Here is a 17666-nt window from a genome sequence, read left to right on the forward strand (position 1 = left end):
TATGCATCCGGGAATTTTTTTCTGGAGTAAGTCACCTACCGAATGTAACTCGTTATGGCTAAGAAGAAAACTCCTTTGATATTGCTTGTCATTTTACAAAATGTTTTAGTTTAACTGGGCCTCTACTCTCTTTCATGGTTTTCCTCGAGTAATGCATGACGCCATCTCCAAAAGCTACCACAGCGAAAACTACAGTCACGTGTAAAGAGTCTTGTCCACTTAGAGTTGGTTAAAATGTTTGCTCTTGTTTTTGCTTTCATTCATCATCTTGTTCTTTATTTATTTTCTACCACATCGCTTTAAATATTTCACTGGTTTAATTAATTAATATTTATAAAACATAATAAAATATGTTTGTAACATTTTCTTTAAAATCTATACTGATAAAGCCTGATTAACGGTTATCAATGACTATATCCCGACATTAGTTCGTTTTTCTGCCTTGGTTAAATTATTTTTCACTTAATTAATACAACATACAAAGGCATTGTATTGCAGTTATATTATTTGATGATTTAATTGAACCTATCAATAAGGTAATTTCCACTCATCTTGCTTTGTAAAACAATATTTATTATTGAAAAACAGACCGTGTAAAAAATATCACACTCCGAGTATACAATATCAAAGAATGTACATCGTTTATTAGGCTACTGAGAAGTACACGTTGTATAAAAATGCTTGATTTTAACCCTCCTGAATTTTCATTACAAAGTACAAATTGCTAAACAAAAAACATCGTGTTTTCACACACAATATATAATTGTAGACATTTGACAATTTATTTTATCGCCTGTTCAAAAATGTTGTCCTGAGACGCCCTGTGCAGCGATTACCACAATCACATTGACGACGAAAAGTTCGTGGGGGCAGAAATTAGATTAAACTAAACATGTTAACATAAATATATATTTATTATTTTACAGCGTGAATACAGGCACGAAAGTGTTAATGTCCAACATTCAGCTGCTCTTTATAAACAATACAAAAATAATCCTACCTTAAACACAGGAGTGTATCGCTTTAAAAAACAAAACAAAAAATTAACAGCCACTTGTGCCACTGACAATCCTGTTTGCGTAAGTTTCGTGTAAAGAGGTCGGTCCGTGCAAGACTCCCGGTAGTGAACGTGGCGTATTTGGGGAGTGCTGAGACGCGAGTGTCGGTGGCAGCACCGGGACCACCGGGGAAGTCCGTAAGGCACAGTGCGATGGCGTTGGGCTTAAAGAACTCCCAATTATGCTGTCTATAGAAAAGGGTGAACGGTGAACCGGGGACTTAGCCGCAGTCTGTATAGGGGGTGAGAGACCGGGACTTAGAGGAGGATAGAAGCGGGAACAGGTGAGCTCTGTAGTGGTTGGCATGAGGGAAGGCGCGGGGATGAGAGTTCCGGTGTGAGGATGCCGGGACGCGGATGGCGGCTGCTGCTGCTGTTGCTGAAAGGCAAGAAGCGCAGTATGTGCATGATAGGACTGAAGCTGTAGACCGTATCCGCAACCGTAAGGTCCGTACCCGTACGCAGCGGTCGCGGGGAGAAAGCCTCCGTGTTCCCGGAGAAGTTCTGGCGCTTGCTGGCGTTTAAAGCGTTTCCGACGTCGTAAAAAGCTCCCGTTATCAAACATGTCTGCTGACTCTGGGTCCAGTGTCCAGTAGTTGCCTTTACCGGGGTTCCCAGGTTCCCGTGGTATCTTAACGAAACAGTCGTTTAAGGACAGGTTGTGTCGAATTGAATTCTGCCAAGCTGGGAACTTTTCCCGGTAGTATGGAAATCTGTTACTGATAAAGTCGCATATCTCGCTGAGCGTCAGACGCTTCTTGGGACTTTGGAGGATTGCCATGGTGATGAGTGCGATGTAGGAGTATGGGGGTTTCACCAGGGTGTTTTTGGTCGCTGGCTTGTAAGGGTCCCGTGCGGCGGAGGCGTCCACACAAGGTGGGGAACCGCTGAGCAGAATCTCGTCGTGCATCTGAGCCACTTCGTCCACGTAGGAGCGCGTGTGGCCGTCATCGTCTCCTTCCCCAACCACGTCGATGTCGGTCTCCTCTGAGAGCACGGACGCATCCGACATCTCAGAACTCAAAGTCATGGCTCTCTCGTGGTCCCTGATGGGTTACGGCGTACGCGCTGGATGTGTTGAGCCTGTTACCTGCCCTCTCGATTCGAGAGAGCTCATATGACGCTTTGGGCAGATGCGCGACAGGCAGAGAGGACGTGCCAGCGTGCCACCAGTGCCATAGGCTTTTAATGGATCAGTGTCGGCTTTGAATCAAGAGGTCGGTTAGATCCCAACATCCACACGCTTATTCTGTCGGGGGAGTATAGGGGTAGACCCTCCTAAAGGCCAAACCAGGATTCCAAAGAGGGCGGACCTTTCCTGGCGCTTTATACTACCTCCCTGATCACATGACAACAAAGCGTCACCATTGCCATGGAGGAGATAAAGAATATCAGTCAGAAAGCGATCTTTGAATAATAACTCAAACCATCATGTGAAGCTCGTATATTTAGTGCTTATTATTTCTTGGAGTTTTCATTTCCTGGATAAAATGTTGCTGCTGTCTTCTTCAACAACCTATTGATTCGACAAAATTCAGCGCATTAAGCACGCCGTAATGGTAGGACCCTCCCCTATTATTATATTTTATTTATTTTTTACAGTAAAATGAAACTAGCAATAAATTGTTTAATTAACTTCGTTTGGGGATTGCGTTTAATGTTAGGTTCCTGGACATTGGAAGGGTTGGAATTGTAGTTAAGTGGATTTTTTAAATGCGTTCACATATTCGCTGGCTTTTATGTCCGCCTCAGTACGCATAGTAGTTTGCGTGACACGGGAGTGCTCCAGATCATCCGCGAGCCATTGGTAATGGAAAAAAGTCAGCTGTTAACTCGCATCAGTCACGCGGATCACGAAAAAGCATTCGAGCCTGTGAAAAGAAGGTGCACTTGCGCACGTGATACAAATTGTCGTATCCATGGTTAAAATTTTAAGTTGATAATTGAAATCTACAGTAGACTATAAACTAGACTATTTTTTCAGTATTTTATTTTTTAAATATAGTCACCTAAACAATTTGTGCTCTGTTTTCATAATGACACATGCGTCCAACATGCACAAATGACACAAAAGACTTTACTGTTGATAATAATTACGATATGGTATAAAATACTGCTTAGAAATACACAATCAGACACCGACAATTAAAATAGGAAAGTTAAAATGTATTCATCTATTATTCAATATTAAACATATTTAAATGCAAACACATAATCCCTTTCAAAAAGATTTTTTGATAAAAACAGACCTACACTGTTTATTTGATTTTTTTTTAAGGCAAGTGTCTGTCTCTGTCATCTGTCTGTTTCTTTCTCATGTTTTTTTTTTTTACACAGTGAGTCTAAAGCAGAATGCAAGTTTTCACAAAATTAGAGAAAATCCATCAGCTGTTAAATCTGAAGTTAAAATTATATATTTTTAATTATATAATTTAAATAGCATTTTTTCTCGCTATTTTCATCAATTAATTTTCATCTATAAATTAAATAATAAAAATTAAATTAACTGTTAGGTACTAATGCCAGTGCAAAACACAATATATTAATTTTAACCTAACAATTGGTTTTCTATGATAACAACAAAAATCATAATAAAAATAATAATAATAAATACTTATAGCTTTATTTTAATATCCAGATAGTATTATTGTAATATATTTCACAAGCAAACAAAGAGTGGCTAAGCAGTAACTTATTTTCTACTAGCTTTAACAATTAAAAGAAGAGAAAAAAAAAAACAGTAAAACAGAGAAATTGCATTTAAAGTTACTACTAAAACAACTTGTGGTAGGAGTGATGAAAACATACTTGTCCAAAAGACACACAACATTGACCCATGGAAACTCGTGGATACGACCTAAAATAAAAACTTTTCAAACTTCTCAAAATGAATTATCTTTTCGTTTATTATTACAGTCCCATGTTGGTTCTTTTAAGGATGCAGTGGGTTTAAGGATATTTTTGTATGATGGCAAAAACATCTGGTCCGTTTTGATGGCCATTTTATGGTGATTCATGTGGTCAGGCTTGTGGACCTAACATATATTTACTTCATCCAGAGCTGAAAGAGTGCCATCTCGCGGCCGTTTGATCATTCTCTGACCTGTTCACATTGTTTATCTATAAGTTCCAGCCACGATTAATTTTTTTTTGTTTTAAGCCTATTAAGAAATAAAATAAAATAAACAAAATCTCTGACGGGTTTGATGGAATCCATAATAGTTACATATGAATATAGTTTTTGTTTTGACTACTATTCTTTATAAACAATGTATTATTTAATTATAAAAATTTAAATGAAAAATGTAATCATTTAGTCTCATTGTAGTCTCATGTAGTCTCTTGTATTTTCCTTTATTTCTTAAATATGTTTGGATGTTTGCAAATTATCCTTGTTAATTTCTTTAATTTAGTTTAATTAAAATTCAATATGTTTTGTCCAGAACTAAATAAATGTTTAGAAATGCCAGGTACTGAAACAACTACTACGCGGACGACAGAGAAATCAAGATCGTACCATAATTTTACAATAAGTATCTTTACACAGTCTATAGCTAAATCTAAATTGTGCTCAAAATGACGATGTTGTTAATTATGCTGCAAGTGAAACACAATATATTCTCCTTGTGGGTTACACCAGTGGTTTTCAAACTGGGGGCCGGGGCCCCCAGGGGGGCCACGAGATGGTGCCAGGGGGGCCCCAGTTTTATGACATTTTATGAAATACATAAATTTATCATGAATTCTGTGTAATTAAACCTAAAAAAAAATAAGGCTACTAAATAATCACTACTTTTTTGTATAATTTAATGTTTTTTTAATTAAAATGTTGAGTTTTAGAAAAAAAAATTGTCACAAATTTTCTTTGGGGGGCCACTAAGGAATGCCCCGCACACAAGGGGGGCCACACGCTGAAAAAGTTTGGGAACCACTGGGTTACACAACGGCAATCATCTATGTAGCATATATTGGCCTTACAGGTGACACGGTATGCAAAGATATAGCCTGGGCAAAACATTTGGTCAAATAAGTTTCTGGAAAATGAACTTAAGTTGCTTTTAGCTGAAAAATAATATCAAGATAGTTTCGAGTTTAAATAAATGCTGCAAACATGATCGCAAATCAATTTCTTATTAAAATAGCCTACTTTATGTTGAATACGTTGAATACTATGGCTGATTGTTGAACAATTTTCATTGGGAGTGCAATATGCACAGTTATCTTCAGTGGCTGTTGCATAAACCTTTAAGACTAGTCTTAAAAGTTAGTCTTTTTTTCTTCAAGATCATAACCGTTTTAAGTATGTTACTAAAGGTAGATTGGTCTATTTTAAATCCAAATAATAAGACTGATTAGTCCTTACTAATTGCAAGTTAGTCAGACTCTTTCTTAAGACGCAGTCTTAACGTCATGGCTATGTTTATTCAACCGGCCACAGGACATCACAATGACTGGAAGTGATGCGCTTCTGTTGGCTCCTCATAATTGTCATGCTCGTGTGAGTGAATAACTAAGAATTTTGACTAGCTACTGGGCGACGTGAGTCGGGTCAGTGCTCGTATGTGTGGTTAAACCAGCTTAAACCACATCTGAAGTGTTTCTAAAGTCCTGAAGGGTTCAGCCACATACGCTTTTCGTGCCACGGGATAACTTGAAAGCACTGAATGATCGAACGCAACTGTTATGGGGGCTCTGATGACAAATGCCATCAATATAAGCTAATTTAAAATGTTTAGGTTTGTGGATTACGCGAGGTGTACAATTAATTTAAAATGCAAAACATACATTTGGTAAATTATATTTTATATTTGGTAAATTACATTATATTTATTCTCCTCTATTAAGTATTCGGTATTGGTGATTCGCACATTAAACGCAATTAGTTGTCGTTTTAGAAAAGTGTGCATGTTCTATATAGCCATAATTGCACTTTTTAGATTTTCCATGAGCCCCCACTTAAACAGACCTTTGATTTTATTAACGTTTATAAACGTATGGTCATCTTTGAACTAAAACAATTGCTTGACTCCACAGACTTTTTTACACATTTTTATTTGTACATCTTGGTTACATCAGGTTCCCTTAAAATGAAAATTCTGTCATCATTTCCTCATCCTCATGTTGTTTTAAACCTGTATGATTTTTTTCTGATGAACACAAAAGGAGATATTTTGAGAAATGATGGTAAACACATAGCAGATAGTGGCCATTGACTTCCGTAGTAGGAACAAAATATTTTGGAAGTATTGTGATAAATGATGGTAAGCACACGGTTGAAGCCTACCCATTAAATTCCATCATATTTTTATTCCTACTATGAAAATCAATGGTTACTATTTTTTATTCTACTATGAAAATCAGTGGTTACAATCTGTGTGTTTACCATCATTTCTCAAAATATCATCTTTTGTGTTCATCAGAAAAAAGAAATTCATAGAGGTTTAAAACAACATGAGGATGAGTAAATGGTGACAGAATTTTCATTTTAAGGTGCACTATCCATTTAAGACATGAACTATCCCGCAGCTGATGCAAGGAATAAAATAGATTTTAAAATTGTAGTTGAATCATAGATTGTCATTAATTATTGTTGTTGTGTAATTTATAACTCACTTGACACCAAAAGACCCGACCATACTGGCTATTCTTGCCCAGAGTGCAGGAAGGCAGGCACTGTTGTTCCAGCCCACTGCAGCGCATTTCAGTCGTGTCGTCACTTCCGTCTTCCTCTCTTGCTTCCATCTTGCTCTCCGCGTGTGTTTGCTGCTGGCGTGCAGGTCAGTGAGGAGCTCTAAATACTATTTTTCCTGCACAACCACTCTTCGTTCCGAGGCTCAAGGTAAATAAGTAACTTATTTACCAAAAGCGACTGATGTTTTGTAGGATTCATCCGTGAAAAGATGCCGCAGTCGGCTCGGGTGAGAATCGGCCCTGTCGGGAGACAGGCCTGAGAGCGCACGAGACTAGCGTTGCTGCTAACTTACTGCAAACAAACGGCACGAGTCTTCAGGCGCCACCGATTTACCTCACATTTGTTGCTTTTGTATAAAAATATCTGATGTTAACAGTTTGTTGATGAAGTTATTTGTTACTAAATTTACATTCAGCTTCTCTGTATTCTCAATTGGCTAACTTCTTCCTTTGTGATCAGAGTTTTCGCAGACAAACCGTCGCATTAATTGGATAAACTTGGTTAGTCTGAAACTTGGTTGGGTGAATAAGTTGTAAGGGTTATATGAGTAAATGACAGCTGCCTCCATTTGAATGTTTCAGTCAGGTGGTCGTTCGTGTTCCTCTGTCGTGACAAACCAGTTCCTATCTTTTCCTCGTTAGGCCTTAAAACCTCTAAGTTACTTACTGCTGCTACGCTCGACTTTTTCTGTCTTTGAACTTAAATTGTTGAGCAAGGACCCGAGTGTGACGTTTAAGTTGTTTACGCGGCTTATCTGTTATATTTTTTAATAAAAATTCTGGGCGTAAGTAAAGTCTGCTTGTCCGGGTGATTCAGACCGCACCCCTTTAACTCATTTCAACAGTATATCTGTTTAACACTATCACTGACCATGCCTTGTGTTTTACAGATGAAAGAAACGATAATGAACCAAGAAAAATTAGCCAAGTTACAGGCACAAGTCCGCATTGGTGGAAAGGTAAAAGATTTTTGCTATGTTTAGGTGGTTAAGAGAAATCTGCACATAAAGCTGATTGACACTCATAGATATTCACATTTCTAAGACAGGATAAGCAGAAAGTCTGTTACATTTGTATCAATGTTATGTCTTGATAGGGCACTGCCCGCAGAAAGAAGAAGGTCGTTCACAGAACAGCCACTGCAGATGATAAAAAGCTTCAATTCTCGCTGAAAAAGTTGGGAGTAAATAACATCTCTGGCATTGAGGAGGTAATAATGTCTTATTCTGCTAAATGCACTACTGTTGTTATTGTTTTTTAATTTGCACTGGCTTTATTATGTTTTTCAATTCATCTTTCAATGAAAGTTTGTTCAACACTCTTGCTTTTCAGGTGAACATGTTCACAAACCAGGGCACAGTGATTCACTTCAACAATCCCAAAGTGCAGGCCTCACTGGCAGCCAACACCTTCACCATCACAGGCCACGCAGAGACCAAACAGCTGACGGAGATGCTGCCCTCTATTCTTAATCAGCTGGGTGCTGACAGCCTGACCAGCTTGCGCAGACTTGCTGAGGCCCTACCCAAACAAGGTGTGTGATTTAGGTTTTGAAATTGGGTTCCAAGAGTTAACTCATCTAATGCAACTCTTTTTGTGACAAAATATAGAACTTGAAGGATCTTGTTTGATTAATGATGGTGTGCTACTGTAACAAAATGGAAGCAAAGGTTATAGATCATCCAGTTTGTTTTTATTTGGCGTTTTGAATGTCGAATAAGCACAGTGATTAAACACCCAAAGTGTTGGTTGTGCATGTGCTGACAACAGGTGTAAGCTCATGTATGGGGGTTGGGTTTGCCACTGCTGCATCTACACTTAAAGCGGAAGTCCACCCTAAAACAACATTATGCTCCAACACTATATTTCATGCCATATATGTAGTTGATTGTGCTGCCATCAAATGTACTAACTCCATATAAAAAATTAAAGCTTTTAACTGCTACAGTAACGGTGATTTGACGCGTCATCAAATCACCGGAAGAAAAATGCACGACTACATTAATTCTGAATGTTCTAAATGGGGGCGGGTCTTGAGGCGAGATGATTGACAGTAGATGATAACGTTTTTGATTGACAGCTGCACAGGAGCTAACGTTAGCTTGCTTTGCTCGTGTTTATAATAACAACAACATGATAATAACTTTCTACGTAGTATGTTTACCGTAGTTACACAAAACAAGCAACAACTAAGCCAAATGATGTTTTAGATATTTTAACAATTTTACATTACCTGAGTCCGCGGAAAAACTGGGCTGAAAACAGTACTCAAAATCTTCCTGACGAAAGTGCTGGCTGCATATTCAAAGTAGTGTAGTGGTGGGTCAGCTGAAAGTCGCGTTGATGTCAACAATAAAAACTCCCGGTGGCCTGAATTTGTTGTCCTTACATCCACATACTGCACAGGTTCTAGTCATCTTTTATCGAGGGTTTTGGTGATTTCCCCCTCAGAGACGGTTAAAGCGGAGTTACTCTTTGGATGCGTTCGTCTGCCGGCTAACTTCAAGTTGACTTGAGTTGATTTGAGAGCTAGTTGAGCGGTAAAAGAAGTTATTAGGCTTGTTCAACTTCATGTGGCGTTGCAAGAATCGACAGCGGGATGACGTCAAAGTACCGCGAGAGCGATTCGCGAAATCATACGGAGGAGTTTGCTTTTAAATCCCTTTCGCGGAACCTTGATGTCATCCAGCTGTCGGTTCCTGCGGCGCCGCATGAAGTCAAACAAACCTGACGACTGCATCGAACAGTGGTTAGTGGGTGGAGCTAATGAATCAGTTTCGCGCAGTGCATTCTGGTTAATTGTGTCCATTAAAGACGTTACGAAAATTCCACTTCAACACACTATCAATCTAATAATCGAAATCGTGCAAATTTATTTATTTTTCCTCATGTATAATGCAAAGTGGACATAAATTACCCGTGATAAACAGGCTAAAATGTCTAGATTGGACTTCCCCTTTAAGAATATAGTTGGATCCTAAATAATCACATTGCAACATAAACTCACTGGTCATTTTATTAGATTAACCTTGCTAGTACTGGGTCAGAACCCCTTTTGCATCCTGTCTTAATTCTTCATGGGACTGATTCTACAAAACGTTGGAAACATTAAGTTTTTGGTCCTTATTGACATGATAGCATCGCGTGGTTGCTGCATATGTTTCGGCTGCACTTCCAGGATGTGAATCTTCCGTTCCACCACATCACAAAGATGCTCTATTGAATTGAGATCTGGTAAATGTGGAGGCCATTGGAGTACAGCGGACAAATTTTCATGTTCAAGAAACCATTTTAAGATGATTTGAGCTTTGTGACATGATGCATTATCCTCAGACATGGCCGGCAACAATATTCTTGTAGGCCATGGCATTCAAAAATGCTTATTTGGTACTAAGGGGTCCAAATTATGCCAAGAAAATATCCCCCACACATTACACCAGTAACACCACCACCGGCTTGAACTGTTGATACATGGCAGGATGGATTCTGACCCTATACCATTTGAATGTAGCAGCTGAAATCGATAATCATCAGACCAGGAATCATTTTTCCAACCTCCTATTGTCAAATTTTGGTAAGCCAGTGCAAATTGTAGCCTCAGTTTCCTTTACTTAGCTGACAGGAGTGGCACCCGGTGTGGTTTTTGCAGCTATAGCCCATCTGCTTTGAGATTAGATATGTTAATTGATCAATGATGGTATTCTGCATACTTGGTATTAAGGAGTGGTTATTTGAGTTACTGTTGCCTTCCTGTTATCTTGAAGTCTGTCAATTCTCCTCTGACATTAAGGCATCTTCATCCACACAACTGCCACTCACTGGATATTTTCATTTTCAGACCATTTTCTGTAAACAGTAGAAATGGTTGTGTGTGAAAACCCCAATAGATCAGGAGTTTTTAAAATGCTCAGATCAGCCCATCTGCCACCAACAACAATGCCACTTTCAAAGTCACACAAACCCTACCTTTTTTTGCCCTGTTTGAACTTTATCAGGTTATGAATGTTGTTCATGTATATCGTGAATGATATTCAATTTTGTTAACAGGTGTAGTTAATAATTTTTTTAATACATGCATTAATAAAATCTTAATTGGGTTGTTTAGCCTGATGCATTTGTAAATCTTACAATCAATTAGGATGAAACATCTGAGCTGATAAATCCACTATATGGTTTAGTCATATCACCATGGTAGTAAATATTTTTTGGAGTCCTACTTTGCTGGAATCAGACACGGTTAGATTTCGGTCCATTTCCCTAGTTTTGTTACATGTTAATGCCTTAACCAGTGTTCTTACAATTTTTTTTCAAATCTCCACATTTTAAAGATAATCTTCACAAATTTGTGAAGTAACACAAGTCTGCTCTCAACTTAAGCAGATGACAGAGAAATTAAAAACTTGTTTTAAATTGACAGGTTTTGCTAACAAAGATAAAACCGTATAGCTTTTGAGATTTCTCGCTGCCTTTTTAAATGACAAGATGGACTATATGCGGTGACATCACTGCCTGCAAAAAAACCTGAAAAATCTCCAAATTCTGTTTAAACGCCATTTTCTGCATAGCCGGTTTATAGATTTGCATGTAAACGGGTAATGCTGATTTTTGTTAAAACATCCACTTATTTTGTGATGTAAATGCTCTCCGTGATGTCAGTAAATGCTCTAGTCACCCAACAATTTGTTGCTTAAAATAGTTTATGTGGATATCAAATGTTAAACCTTTCTTGTGTTGTTTCAGCTGGTGATGGAAAGGCCCCCGTAGCTGGTATAGAGGAAGATGATGAAGTTCCAGGTCAGTATGTCATCATAAACCTTACCATCCCAGTCATAATCCTCAACACAAATTCCTATATACTAATTTGCTGGTGGGTTTTCTTGATAGCTTGTGTATTTTAGATATTTTATTTGCATTCTAGCTTAAACGTCATAATCATTACATTATGGGATTTTGTATGTGTGATATATTGTAAGCACAGCACAAGTGCTTCTGTTAGAGCACTGGCTCTGCTTGTGGTGTGGTGATGTCCCAAAAACGCATTTAGGCAGGTGTTTGTTGGCTCATGCAGTGGCATCAAAGATGAGGGTTTAACTTTTGTTTTTGAGCACTGAAAGCTTAGATTGCTGCTCTTTTTAAAAAGTCATCCAACACATAAGGTTACCATTTTAATTCCCCACATCTCTCTATGACCAGAATCTAGTTGGTAACCCAAGTCTAACACCCAACATCTCTGACACTGCAAAGTTAGCTCTCCCTTGTGATGACAAAAGGGTTAACAGTTTGAGCCATTGTGCCCGCTGCGGAGATTCAACCTTTTGTGTCCCCTCTGAAAACAACCAGCCTTCTGTTAGTGATTTCCACTCTTGACGCCCTGGAGCAGAATTCTTGATGTCCCATTTATCAGATTTCATCTCATAAAAGGCAACCTGCTTTTGATCCACTGTTGTTCAGTTTTAACAGCTGTGGACTTCTCAGTTTCTCAGTGCTCATTTATGTTCACTGTGGAAATCACACTCTCTCGACCGGGACAGACATAAAGATATTATCGTTTTCATATCATGTTACCATAAACACTTGCAGGTTGTTTCATAAAGGAGATTGGTCCTGTCGTTATCAAACAATGTTTGCATGGTGCTGTCAAGTCATCACATGCCTTTTGAACTGTCCTTGTCTATATGTAGTTGACATCTTGATTCATTGAATTGTTCTCTCTCCTTACAGATCTTGTGGAGAATTTCGATGAGGCTTCAAAGAACGAGGCTAATTAACTTCATGGGAAGGATATGCGTTAAATCTCCGGTCTCAGCAGAGACATGTGGGACTTTATTTCAGTTTCTTTTATAAACATATTGCACCCCAAAATCTTTTTTCATGCACTGCTGTGACCCCATTGTGTCGAGGCGGAGAGCGTGAGATTATTTGCACCGCACAAGTTCATGCACAGTTTTTTGAGTGTGTGTGTGTATTTGCTTGTGCGGTATAAGAGGCATATTTGCCTCCACCTTCCCTGTTACTGAGGCTTAGTTGTTTGCAGCCTATCCGAATCAACATCTGGAAATAAACATTTGCTATTGTCAAAAAGCTTATTAAATACATATTTGTTTTGTCTTTATTGGTGTTGAGGTCAGAACCTTTTGTTAGCTTTAACATTTTCAACCAGTTAAGGTTGCGGAAAAAACATCAGAAAATACATTTGGTTAGGGTAAGGGTTTTTTTTTTTGCTATAAAAACTTAGCAAATAAAGAGGATCTAACAAGCAGAATTTCGAGGTAGCATAAATAAATTTGAACTTGTCAAGGTATAAGACATAGCAGACTAGTTTTTTAGTTTAAATAATGGTTTATTTACAATGTCATAGCACCAAATTGAGCATTAAAAGAGTACAAATTGAATCTGAATCCAATTTTGCAGAAGCACAAACTGCAACTTCTATAACTTGAATTAATACGTAGACACATTGATGTAAATAACATGACTGCAACTGTTTTTTCCCAATTTTTTTTTTTAAGCATCCATTATTAAGTTACCCTAACATTTAGGAGCCATATTAATTCGATGTGAAACAGCTTTTTTTCGGCAAGTTCATTTTGAAGTACACAATGCAACTACGCATCTGTTAACGGAAATCACGACAAAACGAGACACACACAGATTAACACACTTAAATTCAGATATAAGCACTCTGACATGTAGCAACATTTGTCTAGTAATAAACTTAATCATAGACCATATAACACCAACGACGACTTGTAAAGCTGGTGAGTATCACACGTGCAAAATATTGTCAACTTCATCAGTTCACTAACCGTAAACACTATTATTCTCTCTAAGCCCCCTTGTACTTCCTCTCTTTCTCTCATTGTCACTTGCCATGGTCATTCTTTGATAGCTTGCAGAAGCTTTAGAAGATGTGCCTCCAAGACCTGTTGAACTGAGAAGCAGTCGGAAAGATTACAGTTAGGTCTGAGGTCTAATATTTATGTTTTACTTTATAAGTCTGAATGTAATGCTTCATGTCATTACCCATATGTTGACAGTAATACATTTATAGTTACCATTTCGATGACCCATTGCCACAGCCATGTCCATAGCATTGAAACCAGAATCCGATTCCATGGTGGGGTCAGATCCACTCTCTGGTGATTTAAGTAATAGTTATTACACTACAATAGACTAAACTTGTGGACTTATGAAGGAAACTTAAAAAAAGGAATGCAATACAATTAAACAGAATTAATTTTAAGCTTTTACCTAAGAGGATTTCCACACAACGGACATGATTACCGTGAACTGCATAAAGCAATGGAGCTCCACCATTCTGGAATTAAAGTGCAGTAACCACAATTAATGCACAAGTCATATATATATATCCATTTATTTATAAATAATTATTAAACATACATTGTTGCGTGTAAATAAACATGCACACACAAACATTATATAAATGGCATTTTAACACTGTCCAATAACTCCAATTATATGACTGGACCTAACATGTATAATAAAGGATTTATTAATTTAAATATTTTTTGTTATTAATGTGAGTTTTATGACTTCCCAGAACCATAAACAGAATCTTTCTCAAAAACTTTTCGGATAGTTCACCCAAAAATTAAACTGCTGTCATTTAACATCTCAAGCTTCTGAGCACCACTGACTTCTATAGTATTTGTTTATCCTACTATGGAAGTCAATAGTGCTCCTATTTTCTGCTTCATTACAAATATCTTCCTTTGTGTTCATCGCAGCAAAGAAATGTATACAGGTTTTAAGAGTGAGTAAATGATTTTAATTTTGGGTGAAATATCCATTTAACACATTTTAATGAACAGAATGTGTAAAGATAATTGAAAAGGCAGATACATGACGGCCATTCTCAAATCTTGTATTTAAAGCATTCCAACGAGACCCTAAGAAATGAAAATAGTGAATCACTTACCCAGTCATACTCGTTCACATCAACCCCGCAGTCGATAAGCATTCTAACAATATCTGTGTATCCTTTACTGCAGGCCAGTGACAATGCACTCTCTCTTCCTTTGGCCAACAGGTGAGGATCTGCACCCTGAAAGTTGTAGATTTATCCATTAAATATTTTCTGTTCTGTGTACCAGAAACAGTGTATTAATTTACCATACATTATTATTGTAATTATGTATTATTAAGTTGCATAACAACTGGTTAAGGTCTAACAGAGGGAGTTTTTCCTCTACTGGTAAAAAGCATGCTCTATTTTGTAGCTTTTTTGACCGTTTTGAATGCAAAGTGGCCAATAAAGTTTTTTTTTAACATTAATACATGAAATTGATGATACCATAATAACAGATCAAATTGGATCATTAAAACAGTGCGGCAAAACAGTCTTGCAAAGGGTGTACAGATATCAGAAAAGAAGACCTAATGCTGTGAATGTGTAGGTAATTGTGAGGTTGCACGCACACTCTGTAACAGGAACTCCACCACAGCTATCTGGCCATGAGCTGCTGCCCACATCAACGGTGTAAACCCCTCTTCATCCTGCAGGTTTATAACAGACTCTGAAAGGAAAACAGGAAGGTAAGTGTCAGTCATTCAAGCATGCATCACCCTTACTGTGTAAGACAAAATTTCAGTGCTTTTTACACACAGACTCAAACCTTGTTCTATTCGACTTGCTAAGAACACCATCTCTCCTTGTGCTGCCAACTGGTGTATAGAAAGTGCTGAAATACAGGTAAGTAATAGTCTATTACTCCATGGTACACAGGTTAGAATCTGAGATATTTTGAATTATGTAAATAATTACACATTAAGGATTTCTTTGGTGACATTGAGTGACAGTCTTGCCAGATATGGTCATTAGTAGAACAGAAAAAAGACATAAGAAATACAATGAGCAAGACTAACAATGATCATTTACTGATCTACTTACAGTGAACAAGCAATGGTGTGGATGAGACCTCATTGCCGCGGTGTTTATTGGTGAGCGTAGTGGACTGTTTTATAGGAGAGAAATGTTTTGTGGTGGATGGTGTGTACACATGCCTGACTTGAATCCCAGGTGAGGGAGATGTCTGGATGTTACACTCAGCTGTTGAGAGAGAAAAGACACAAGAAAAGACACAAAAAAAAAACAAATAAGATTTTATTCCAAGACTTTATATAGGTTTTAGGTTCACTATGTAATCCTGCAAAACATGAAATGACAAATATTTGTTTGCTGTACCTTTAAATAACACAGAGGCTACCTCCAAATCAGAGTTCACCTGGTCCTGGATGTTTTTACTATCTTCTTCATTCAAAGACTTCACAAAGCGCGAGCACACATTCATGTCAAAGCGATTGGGCAAAATAAACTTTATGCCCATGGTGTTCTGTGAGTTGGCATCTTCCGTTGATCCGATGCTGACTGGTGGCTCTACCTTGATGTCCGTCACCTCTGGCAAAGGGCACAGGCTCTCCATCTCCTCAGATGACATTGGTTTCTCGGAGAATCAGTGATTTGCCACAAAAGATTTGAATGGCTGTTGTGTGTGTTCCTCAAACTGTGTTAAAACCCCTAAGCATGGATAAAATGCAGCTCCCATGCAGAATTAAACTGTACCTAGGATATTTAGAGAAATGGTCATATTAGTGAAAATATAAAACCTCTAAATAATCAGATTTAACACATTGTAGCTGACATTAACAGCTGTAGCTAAATAGCTGTGTGATGAAATGACGCAACGATGCTGTCAGTTACGGTTGTCTCCCAAGGCTCGTGTTGTTGAATTTTCAGCTAATATGAAGCTTTTGAGGGTAATAAAGATAATTTCTAGTGTTACAAATATATTGGATGTACTGAAAACATTTCTGTATCACAAGCACATTTCTGTATCAAACACATTGTGTTTAGATTGTGTGTGTGGTAATCGAACCCACAACCATTCTGCTACCAACAGTGCTCTACCGATTTAGCTACAGGAAGACTACAAAATATAATAGGAATTATTTTACAAATCTACTACAATGGCAGAAAATAAAGAGCAATGAAATCTAACATAGATGCTAATAAATGTATTCAGGGAGTGTGCTTACTGTATTACAATAGCATTATTCGCTTCTAAACACTAAAACGTTTGGGGAAAAGACCTTGAAAACAACAACACCATCACATGCAACGCAGAGATTACTTTGTGTCGACCAAGAGGCTAGTCAACCCGCTAGCAAACTATATCGATTAATATCTGTTTATCAATAAAATATATGAACCCTTTACCTATCGTCTCTTAAATCAAGCTGTTTCTTTCACTTTAGCAACATATAAAGCAGCATGATCATATGCAGCATAGCATTTCATATCCAGCATAGCACGATTTACAGGCTGATAAACCTAGTTTATTATATTGGCTTTAATTTCATGTGCATTTTATGTAGCATTATTTAGAACTGTAAAGTTTTTTTATATTAAATAAAATAATCAGAAATACCTACCGCTTTAATAATAGCTTGTGTTTTGAAATGACAGGTTGTTCAAGAGGTGAATGCGAATAAAGTTTTTTCAAACGATCACGTGCCCGGGAGGGTGGAGCCAGAAGTGTTCAGATCTTTTACTAGCCTATGTAATTATATTGTAACAGGTTCATTGTTATTTGAAATCCACAACGACAAATTATAACCAAATTAACTAATTTATACAATTATTTACATACATTTTGTTTGGCTTTAGGCCATTAATTTAGTAGTATTAATTCCTTGAAATCAGTAGCTCTTTACAGAACATAAACATTTCACCAAAATTTCATAGTTTTTGAAAAATAAAAGTTAGAAAAAGTTACAATGCATTTCAAAGTATACATTTTAGTATACATATGCAACCTTTTGCGCTGCTAACACAATTGATTAATTAAATTGGGGTGGCAAATGAGAGGCAGAAATTGTAAAAATGCTTGTTTGTTTT

General features: G+C 37.5%; 3 protein-coding genes across 4 annotated transcripts; 1 reads left to right on the forward strand and 2 right to left on the reverse strand.

Moving 5' to 3' along the window:
* Nucleotides 1–520: 520 nt before the first annotated feature.
* On the reverse strand, nt 521–2610 carry foxd1 (forkhead box D1). The gene has a single exon (XM_065293607.2). It carries the CDS (start codon nt 2085–2087, stop codon nt 1044–1046), a length of 1044 nt encoding a protein of 347 aa, XP_065149679.1. The 5' UTR covers nt 2088–2610; the 3' UTR covers nt 521–1043.
* Nucleotides 2611–6745: 4135 nt separating this feature from the next.
* btf3 (basic transcription factor 3) lies at nt 6746–12841 on the forward strand. 2 transcript variants are annotated; one of them, XM_065266731.2, is made up of 6 exons: nt 6746–6834; nt 7639–7707; nt 7845–7958; nt 8081–8282; nt 11489–11542; nt 12470–12841. In XM_065266731.2, the coding sequence occupies exons 2-6, from the start codon at nt 7639–7641 to the stop codon at nt 12514–12516; spliced, it is 486 nt and encodes a 161-aa protein (XP_065122803.1). In that variant the 5' UTR covers nt 6746–6834; the 3' UTR covers nt 12517–12841. The 2 variants fall into 2 exon arrangements, with proteins under 2 accessions (XP_065122803.1, XP_065149544.1); XM_065293472.2 differs by having other exon boundaries at nt 6749–6896.
* Nucleotides 12704–17276, reverse strand: ankra2 (ankyrin repeat, family A (RFXANK-like), 2). Its single transcript, XM_065293471.2, has 9 exons — nt 17201–17276; nt 15954–16331; nt 15660–15818; nt 15385–15450; nt 15188–15285; nt 14688–14813; nt 14000–14066; nt 13804–13884; nt 12704–13679 (listed from the first exon to the last, which is right to left on the reverse strand). The coding sequence occupies exons 2-9, from the start codon at nt 16204–16206 to the stop codon at nt 13624–13626; spliced, it is 906 nt and encodes a 301-aa protein (XP_065149543.2). The 5' UTR covers nt 16207–16331; nt 17201–17276; the 3' UTR covers nt 12704–13623.
* Between the last annotated feature and the right edge of the window lie 390 nt (nt 17277–17666).

Source organism: Paramisgurnus dabryanus, chromosome 5 (assembly GCF_030506205.2).
Source record: "Paramisgurnus dabryanus chromosome 5, PD_genome_1.1, whole genome shotgun sequence".
NCBI lineage: Eukaryota > Metazoa > Chordata > Actinopteri > Cypriniformes > Cobitidae > Paramisgurnus > Paramisgurnus dabryanus.